Below are 10,833 nucleotides of genomic sequence, written 5' to 3'. Positions count from 1 at the left end.
TTAACTATATACACTGACTTGTTGTTCACTTGTACCTATCGTGGGCAATATATGTGTCAGCATTGTGTGGAAATCTTTGTCTTCACGATTGTGTTGAAGATGTTGTTCATTCTTGCTTACGTCATTTGTGTTGGCCATTTTTTTTTTTTTTTGGTTTTCCTTGTAACTTAATTTATATGTTTCCACTAGGTAGCTTTAATTAATAAATGTTTAATACAATTCTTTTAATCGCTCACTGAGTAACTATGATGGTATATTTTCTTTATTACTTTGTAGATGTAATAATGTATAGCTGTATGTATGAAACATGTATTTTATGTAGGTATAAATGGTAACACTCGTTGGTAGTAAATAACTGTTATAATAAATGAATGAATATATACAGTGTAGAATATGTATCGTTGGTGCAAGTATTTAATGATTGAATTATGATGATAATTGAAGTAGGTATATGTATTTAAGTTGTAACTATATAGTACGTTTTATATGTTTGTGCAAAATGTGTTGTCTATCACTGTGTATCGTATAAATGAAGTAACTATGTAACTCACTAATTTTTACCGTGGTGAGAATGGTGTGAGTGGTTTTGCACGTGGTGATAGCGTTGTTCTTCACGGGTTGATTGACGTGTTGTGGGGTGTCAGACACACGTTGATACGTATGGTGACGTCGACTTCTCACACTGATAGCTGTGGTGAGTAAATGAGTAGCGATGAGTAAGTAAGATGAGTTGTGAATATGGGCTTGGTATTTGCTTCGTCGTCTTGACCTTCTCGCACTCCTGTTTCAGCGGTGGAGGTTGGGGGAGGTAGGAGAGAAAGGAGGGTGAGGTCAGGTGGTTGTGAGTTGTGAATCGTATTTCACTCTTCGTTTGTTTTGTTTTTTCTTTCTTGATGTATTCTCTGTCCTTTTTTCTTGTGATTTACTCGTTGTGGGATGAAGACTGCCACTACTTGTAGGTGCGTGTAGAAGATTATACAGATGACTCGTAGAGTTGTTACTTGTAGTTGATCGTAGATTGTTGTACTTCGTTCGTTCGTCGTAGAAATTGCAAGATTGTTTGTATCAGTATTTTGTTAAACTACTGGCAAAACGTCGTGGGATCACTTCTAAATCAGGGTGATGATCGTGGAGACGGAGGGGGGGTCGGAGAGAATACTGTCAGGAGTTGGTTGTGAGTTGTTGGTTGTGAGAGGTATTTTTTTGTTTTCACTCTTGATAATGCAGAATCAATTGTACACTCGTGGGCTTGTATTTTGTAGGAATTCACTGTTGATTTGTAGACGAGGTTCGTACGTTTCCTGCCAACCAAATGTGACTCTCGATTCTTGTAGTAGGAGTAAAGATGAATACAAGGAGTTAATCTTAATTTATCATCTTCAGAGAAAATCTAAGTTGAGCAGGGTATGTCTTACAGAGACTTAATATACTAAGTAAGTCTAGTTGGACTCCTCTTCTTGTTCACTCTTTCCACCACCTGTCGGTTCTATGGCTATCCTCCTTCTGAGCTCTGCTTCCTAAATTCTGGTGTAGCAGGGGTCGTGTCACGTGTGTTACACTGTTGTTGAAATGTTCTAGAAGCCTGTGTGTGAGTATGTGTGTATGTGGTTGTATGGTCACTAGGCGCTGTTGTGTGCCTATAAAGCATTCCTTGAGTTAGAGTGTGTAAGCATGTTTAGTATTGCTCGATTCTCGCAGACACAATACCTTCTCATCATCTGACTTGCTGCTTCTATCTGTCTCTCTGTCTATCTATTTATCTATCTATCTATTATGATTTGTAATTATAGTATGGAGTCCTAACAGTGGTAGAACACGTTAGGAGAAATACCCCGAGGTGATTTAGCCATGTAGAGAGGAGGGAGAGCGAGAGACTAACGAGCAGAGTGTATATGAGTGAGGTGGAGGGGGTAGAGGGAGGAAGAGGCTGAGGAAGAGATGGAGGGATAGAGTGGATAGGTAGAGAGGGGGTTGTGAGCTGGAGGGAGGGCAATGAAATGGCTGGGGACAGGACAAAGTGGGGGCGATTTGTTTGTGGTCACCCCTTTACGGGATTGGCAGTAGAAAGATACATCCTATATAACCACCAGTACTATATGTTAGATCGAAGTATGGTGCAAGGAACGGTGACTAACATCACTGATATATATGAACAGTTGCAAACTTTAATCTTTTCACACTGTATGAGATGGAATCGTTATAAAGCTTTGTAATAATCAGGTTTCATGGTATCACTGGCATACCAAACCATACGTACATTACAGTATCCAGGACTATAAATTACTTATTAGGATCATTTTATCTCTAGCCCTCTGTGCCTCTTCTACCTGAAAAGACAGCAATCAGTTAATAAAATCAATGGTCCTTATGCCCGCTAGAAGTACAGAACTTTAGCTTTGAGAAAAAAAAAATGAAATGGAAGTAATTTTTTGTTCCAGAGACGTAAGTTGAAATGTTTTGCTTGTTGGATATCCTTCCCTTGAGTGTACTAGTGACTGACAATAGACTGAATGGCATATTGAGGTAACAGTTTGTCTTATTTAAAAAAACCACCATTCTAATATTGTTCTTGATAACACTATCGTACTTTATTCGGCAGGTCTGGGAGATGGCTGCCTGGGCGTTGGAGGCCTGACTCATATCAGAAGCGACAATCAGGTTACAGAGCGACACAACATGACTGAATTACCAGTCTCCATCTAGGCACGCTCTGATTATAATTCAGAGTACGCTAATTATGTCGGATTCTTATTGACTCACTGAAAGAGAGAGAGAGAGAGAGAGAGAGAGAGAGAGAGAGAGAGAGAGAGGGGGGGGGCAGAAAAGGAATGAACGGTAAAGTAACAAGGAGTTACAAAGGAATGCAAAGGAAAGCAAACATCAACAGACATTATTGTCCTTTCGAGGCTGCTTGTTACAGAGCAGACTATGATTACAAGATCTAATTCTACATACTGAAAGATGAGGATAGTAAAGCAAGAATGCTCGTCCTGCCTCCAAACTCTCCATGAAAAAAATGAGAAGGACTGCCATGCAGCATGGAAAAACTGGAAATTTCATAAGAAAGACTGAAAAGGAAAAGTTACATTCTTTAATACTTTATCTAGCTACCAGTTTGAATAACCTGAAAGAGAAAGTAAGAAAGTAAAATGAATAATCACATAAAAAAAACTACATCATGACATTATGTAAGGGTACGTTGAGTTAACGAGGCATCTGTAGACATAGTGTGGAAACTGCACAGTGCACAGTGTGGATGTTCAGGGATGGTGCGGTAGCCTTTGTCTGGTACTTTTAAGGTAGGCAGTAGTCAATCAGGCCCCAGCTCCATTCATTCCACTGAGACAAGGAACTTTCCCATGTGAGCCAAGTACACAAGTTGTCTCCTGAAGCAGTGACCCCTGGTACAAGGTGGTAACTTAACTAACAGAGACCCTCAGTGATCCACAGCCCATCATAGGTCGAAAGTAAAAGTAGTGACCATTAATGCTGGGCTATCTGTGCAGGTCCTTGTCTGTGCTTATATTACTTTATTTGCCTTTAATAAACTGATAAATATATAATGACGTGACATGATGCTATATACAGGTACGTTGAGTTTATGGGGTGTCTTGTAGACAGGAGGAGATTGAACTTACACGTAGTGGGTAAAAGTAAGTTAGTCGGACAGACACAGAGTCAGCTGAGGATCCTCGTGCAAATACTTGTTTAATTTGTTTTTAAATGTCTTAATTGAGTTATTGTTCATAGTATCTGAGAGTAATCTGTCCAGATATTTACGATTCCGTTGAAGAAGAAGTATTTTGCTTCATGGGTTTGGAAACGCTTTCCCATAATTTTGCAGCCACTACTCCTGGTTTGACTCAACCGGTCTGTTTCAAAATATTTATTCATGTCAGAGCTGTCATATCTCTTCATGATTTTGAAAACTTCATTAAGGTCACCTCTTAACCCGTGTTTCGTTAGGCTATTTAATGTAAGTTCTTCAAAGTGTTCTCCAATGGTTTGTTTCTCAATCTCGGTATCATTTTTGTGATTCTTCACTGTATTTTCTTAAATTTTTCTGCGTCCTTTGTCTAGTACGGAGATGGAAATGTGAACACGAAAGAAAGAGGGCGGAGAAGGAAAGGAGGATGAGAGAGGTGAAAAGAGGGGTAAAATAAGAGAATGGCAGTAATGAGGGGGATAGGGAAAGCGGGAAGGGGGAGAGGTAAATGGAAGACAGGTAAAGAGTGGTGAGGGTGTGGGAGAGGAGGGGAGTATTAGAGTGAAGGATGGGCACTGAATACTGGAAGGAAGGGTTTCACCGAATAACTAAAGGGTGATAGAGAGATAACTGTAATTGTGGGGAAAGACATAATGAGGTGCTTAGCCTCGGCGCCCGTACCCATAACTTAGGTCTTTGGATCTGTGCTAGCAATATTCACACGCCATCTTGGAATGCAAGGTCACTGCATCATCCAGGCTACCATTTATCTCCCATATGTGTTACAATAGGTACTCATTTTACCTACTAAGCCACAAACGGTACGTGGTCACCTTAGACAAGCAACGCCGACCATTCACATCAGGATTAGAACCCTGAAGCTATCGGGCCAACAACTTGGTAGCTATCAACACTAACCACTTGGCAACCTCGGCGATGGAGAGGGAATCCAGGAAAAGACTGGGCTCGAAGAAGGAAAGAGGTGAAGGAAGAGGGAAAAACTAAGAAGGGAAACAGAAAGAAAATGGAAGAACGTGAAGGCTAAAATAGGAAGTCGACACAGAAATGACGAAACACAATAAAAACCGCGAAATTTCCCAAGCGTCTCCTCCCTTCCTCTCCCACACACTATCCACCACCACACAAATACACACTCAGCCAAACACGCTCATTATCTTCCCTGTTTTGTTCCAAGATTAATGGCATCTGGCGAAACATAACGAGGGTATTATCAGAATTAATGGTCGTTTCGGAGAGTTCGACTTCTCCTCAATTTATTCACTAAACTCTGGGAAGATCATCTGTAATATTTCTCTTCCATTTACTGTTTTTGACTTTCTGGCACCCTCAAAAATTCACACTCTCATGCATCACTCCCTCACTCCCATGCATTTCACTCTCCACCATTCCATTGTAATGTACTTCTCTGTTCCTCACCCTCACTCCTCCCTCTCACACTCCATCACCCCCATGAACTTCACTCTCCCTAACTTCCATACACTCCACACTCCCTACATCCTAATCAACCTCACTCTCTCTCACTTCTAGTCACTCTTCTTCGTTATATTATAAATACACAACCCACGCTCATTTTCTCCCATACACTCCGCTTTCCCACACTCCTATACAGTATAGTGTTCCTCACTCTCCTTAACCTTCATTCACATCCCCTCATTCCATTCATTTCACTCTCCTTCCTTCTCAAGTACTACACACAAAACAATATGTATATCAGTGGTTCTTAACCTTTTTTGAGTCACGGACCCCTTTGAGAATCTGGTGAACGCTATGAACCCCTTCCCTACAAAAATGCACATACGCACAAACGCAGCATTTTGCATGCAATGAATATACATTATTTTATTGAAAACTACATCACGCAGTGCATCACAAAGTATAAAACAGTCTTTACAAAGAATTATGTTTCTCACTCTTTTTCATGCAAAAACTAATGGCCACTCGAAAAAATGAAATAAGTCTGTTCAAAAGTTCATTTCAGTGAGAGGGTTGTTGTTGCTGTTTGGCTTGAATAAGATGAAATTGTTGAGTGGTCTTTGACAAGGCAACATGCATGTCATCGGTGGCATCCAGTTGATTTCGACGTTTTATTTTGACAGAAACAAGCGCTGAAATCCCTGACTCACAAAGGTATGTAGTTGCAAGCGGAGTCAGAGCACCCATGGCTCGCTTTGCCAGACGAGGGTAGGCTTGTGTCAAGGAACACCAGAATTCTTCAAGACTTTGATTTTTTTTTTTTTTTTTTTTTTTTTTGTAGTTAATGATGCCAAACGGCATCACGCAATCTCGCTAAATTGTTCTCAATTGTTCAGACCTTCACGGACCCCCTGCATCCCATCCATGGACCCCTTGGGGGTCCATGGACTCCAGGTTAAGAACCACTGATGTATACTGTAATGAGGTGATTAATACTTACAATGAGCTAAGTTTCGTATTGGATCAACAGGCAAATGTTTATAGATGGACAGTGCGTTTTTGTATGTTGTATAATTTATTATTAACACTGTGTTCATAAAAATGCAAGTATACAACAACAAATTTTGAAAAGTTAATGAATATTATCAAACATCTTACTGAATGTTTCAAACTACAGTATGAAGACACTTGTTGTGTTTTACATGTAGGGACAGAGGACAGAGTTTTATGATACCGAGCTCTAGGACCTAATTTATTAACCGTATATAAAATGTATTTTGTGTATGTATATTTAATGTGTATGCATGTGTGTTTCGACATTATGTGCTGCAAGAGAGGGCTTACGCACACCTTACATGGACGAACAGTTCCATAGTATAACTTCAAGCTGTGTTTTATAGGTCCTAATAGGCAACTGATCAGTACGTATAATATCAATCAAGAAAATAAAGTATCTTTGGGATCTATTTCAGTCATATAGTATATAAAGTTATCAGACACACCAAACTATACAGGAAAATATTACACACGCTGTTATTAACCATTTGACTCTTCATACCGTACTTCTATTGTTCACAGCAAATAAAAAAAAAAATCCACAATTATCACAAGATCTGAAATGTGGATCAAGCATTTTGGTATGCTGGCCACCCTGTGATTCAAGAGCAGTTCTTATCCTAGGTAGGTTTTACATAACACAGCTCAAGACTTGTTTTTATGATTAACTAGCAGGGGTACCTGGCGTTGTACGGCCCCCAAAAGGAGAACACTCTAATCCTATTTGTTCTAGTTCAATATTTCTTTCTACTCCAGGAAGACCATATACTTCTTATGCTTTTGAAGAGGGATTTTAAGAGGTCCAGGAACTTTCTATTTCATCATTCGCAGACTAACACACAGTATTTGTGAGCAGTTGTTTACTATTACCAGTGACCTTAAATGACCTCTGACCGGTGACCTCAAATGGCCTCGGAGGTCAACCTCACATAGCCTATGTCCGAACTGGAGGTCTTGTGAGTCTCCATACAAAAAATTGGGCTGCTGGGTCCAGTCGTTCAAGCGTGTATTACCTGTGACCTCAAATGACCTTGATGAACCTCACATAGCCTATGTCCGAACTGTATAGCACGTAAGTGACCAAAAATTAGGCAGGAGGGGTACCCGCTGTTGCCCGGGCCAACAAGCCGATTACTATCACTGACATCAAATGACCCAGATCTGAATTTTGACCTTTCTAAAGCCATCCTTGTGTCACCCTGATGCAGAATATGCATGGATCTCGGGGTCCCTGGCTCTTGGTTTCGGCGTCATTGAAGGGCAAACAAACAAACAATGATGCTCTTTTATGTAAGTTTACATATAGTTGGTCTGAGTTTACAACTAAATGACGTCACCATTTTAAAAATCAAGAGGTGCATTTCATTTATTCATTTATTTTTGGAGTGAGGGGGGGGGGATATTTGTAGGTAAGTTTGTTTTGTTGTTAACTAATCTCGTGAAATTTTCATCCGACTTGTGGAATTAAACTTTTGTTGAACTATGAACTAAACGTAGTATGTGCATGCTATATCCACTGTCTTAATATTGTATATATATATATATATATATATATATATATATATATATATATATATATATATATATATATATATATATATCTGCATCAGTTACCATGAAATTCACTGTTGGACTGTTCTTACTTCTCGGTGAAAGAGTGATAACCGAAATTTACCCTTTTTCTCACTGGCTAAGTATGAATTAAGAAGGATTCCTTTAACCCGCCGACTCTCATTGACGTATATATACATCCACACGTTTTGTCACTGTGACTCCCATTGACGTACCAGGTGCATTCCAGAAGTTTTGAGACTTTTTTAGGAGAGACATTTATTTATTTTAAAAAAGAACAAAACTCTGATCTCCTTCAAAATAGGACCCTCCAACTTCAATGCACTTGTTGTAGCGCTCCAGCCACTTCTTGAAGGCTTCCTCGTGGTCCTCTAATGTGAAGGTGTCTAGGACCCTTGTCACAGCCTCCTTCATCTCCTCAACGTCTTCAAAACGAATGCCCCTGAGATTCTCCTTCAGCTTGGGGAATAACCAGATGTCACAGGGGGCAAGGTCTGTACTGTAGGGAGGATGAGGGACAGTCTTGACACCCATCTCTGTCAAGTAGTTGGTCACCAGGATGGAACTGTGGATTGGTGCATTGTCCTGGTGCAGGTGACAACGACCCAGTTTGAAGAGCCCTGGCCTGTTGAGACGAAATCTCTTCCTGAACTCTCTCAAAACCTCCACACAGTATTCTTTGCTGACCATCTGGCCGGAGGGAACCCAGTGCATGTAGATGTTGCCCTTGCTGTCAAAGAAGGGGATCATCATGAACTTCCCAGTGGACTTGCTCTGCCTGGCCTTCCTGGGGCTGGGGGAGTCAAAATGCTTCCACTGGGAACTCTGTCTCTTGGTCTCTGGATCATAACAGTAGATCCAGCTTTTGTCACAGGTCACCAGAGACTGAAGAGCACTCGGATTCGAGGTAATGAGCTCAACCATCTCCTTGCTGTCACCAACACGTCTTTCCTTCTGTTCGTCACTGAGCACTCTGGGAACAAACTTTGCACAAATTTTGCGCGTGTTCAGATCTTCATGAAGAATTCTGTGTACAGTTGCCACACTGACTCCAAACTGTGTACTTAATGTCTGAATAGATACACGATGGTCCTCGTTCAAAAAATTGCAAATTTTCTCAACCAACTCTGGCATTCTGATGTCCCTCTCCCTCCCGCACCTCTCATTGTCTCTCACCTCATCTCTGCCATCTTGGAACCTCTTGTGCCAATGAAAAACAGATGCTCTGCTCATACAAGTTAATCCATAAGCAGTCTGGATCATTTCTTAAGTTTCTGTAGTGTTTTTGCCCAATTTAACACAAAACTTTATTGCGTAGTGAGCTTCCAAATTGTCTTCATGTCCCGAGTACATTCTGCGAACTAGTCAGCTGTGACAAGTGGTGTATAGTAGGATATGTTTAAAATGCTTTAACAGCCGTCTCCTTCAACCTGGAAAAACAAAATATGGCATGTTAGCTTATTAGATGTATAGTAATGATATATTAAAGTGATAATAATCTAGGACATTTAGAAGTGCTTCTCCCAAAAGAGTCCCAAAACTTCTGAAATGCACCTTGTACATAAACGCGCAGCAAATTGCAAGGTCCCTAATTTGCACAATTTTCATATTTTGCACGTGATTTTTGGTACTTATACATGGGACACTTTCCTCTACAACAAGCCAGGCAGAGTCAATGCCTTACCCCGCATGACCTATCCCCCCCTCACGCCATTGTCTCGGCAATTCACCTGTTACCAGTGACCTGGCCAGTAAAGACATGTCGTGCCACGGTACGAAATTCAAGACCAGAGTGATTCCTCAGTCGATGACAATGTGGAGGACAAAGTTTACATAGCATTAGAGGAAGAAACAGTCAGAAATGACGATCAGGTAATGTCGCCAAAAAAGATCAGGTATGTTGATGTGTTTAGTGAGTGAAACAATGCTTATATTGTCTATAGTACTGTGTCAAAACCAATATACTCTTGTACTATATTTAAATTCGTACCAAATAAATAAATACTGTTTATGAGTGGTGTGGAATAGTTGCCCTCCAATAGAACTCGTTTTCTTTGGAGCCAGCCTGATAGGAAACAGTAAGGTAAGGGGTACTGTTACCTGTATTCAGTATTTTAAACCTCAGGTGAGCGATTTCTCTATGAGTTTTCGATGTTTCTCACCAAAAGTTGAAGTTTGAGCCAAATTTTTCTTTTCCAAAATTGGTCGGGATTGGGGGGTGGGGGGTCAGTGGTGGAAAATCGGTCGAGACGGGAAGGGTTAATAAAACCAGTACATATGAACATCAGTGATCTTTAATGGTTATAATTTGTCAAGAGTCTGTGCATGTAATCAGTATGTAACAACAGGGTGCCAACATTATGTAAACACATGAAAGGACATACTACCATCGCCCAATTACAATATCGGTTACAGGCTGTTTCGATCCAGGATTCAGGGCATCGCATATGGGGAGGCAAGCTACATAATAACTAAGTCACCATTGCTCGTCATTCAATACACATTCCCTCAAATGTAATCTCTGTGTCACACATAATGACCCCATTCACTGATCTATTAATCTCCCGATCTCTTTTCATGTAATTTATTGCCGACTCTTTTAAATATCCCATACTACCCCCATCTCTCTCTCTCTCTCTCTCTCTCTCTCTCTCTCTCTCTCTCTCTCTCTCTCTCTCTCCATAATCCCACTCCCATCATTTTACTTTCAAATATATCATCTTTACTGTTTTTCATATTCAACTTTCCCTTACTATACAACATTCATCTTTATTTCTCTTTCAAGCACCTCTCTCTTTCTGCTAACTTTTCCAATACCCTGATGCTTCACACGTTTTCGATTCCCTATTCCCTCACATTCCACTCTCCCTCGTTCTTATGCATGGCAGTCTCCCTCATGCACTTCAGTCTTTCTTCATGCTTTTCACTCAACTGTCCCTCATACATTTCACTCTTCCTAGTTGCATCCTCTGCTCCCCCCCTCCTTCCCCAGTCTTTAGCCCCGCACAGAAAAAATGCCAACTGGAAGGCATGGAAAGGTAATGTGATATTGCTACTCTATAGCT

At 40.5% G+C, this 10,833-nt stretch overlaps 1 protein-coding gene across 1 annotated transcript; it reads right to left on the bottom strand.

Annotated features, from left to right (window-relative positions):
• Window positions 1-8,035: 8,035 nt before the first annotated feature.
• On the bottom strand, window positions 8,036-8,902 carry LOC145403289 (histone-lysine N-methyltransferase SETMAR-like). Its single transcript, XM_080275097.1, has one exon. The coding sequence runs from the start codon at window positions 8,900-8,902 to the stop codon at window positions 8,036-8,038; it is 867 nt and encodes a 288-aa protein (XP_080131223.1).
• Between the last annotated feature and the right edge of the window lie 1,931 nt (window positions 8,903-10,833).

This window comes from Coenobita brevimanus, chromosome 60 (assembly GCF_032717465.1).
Source record: "Coenobita brevimanus isolate Jiangsu-jjx chromosome 60, ASM3271746v2, whole genome shotgun sequence".
Classification (NCBI taxonomy): domain Eukaryota; kingdom Metazoa; phylum Arthropoda; class Malacostraca; order Decapoda; family Coenobitidae; genus Coenobita; species Coenobita brevimanus.
The sequence above is the reverse complement of the archived record's forward strand: the minus strand, read 5'-3'. Positions and strand labels throughout refer to the sequence as shown.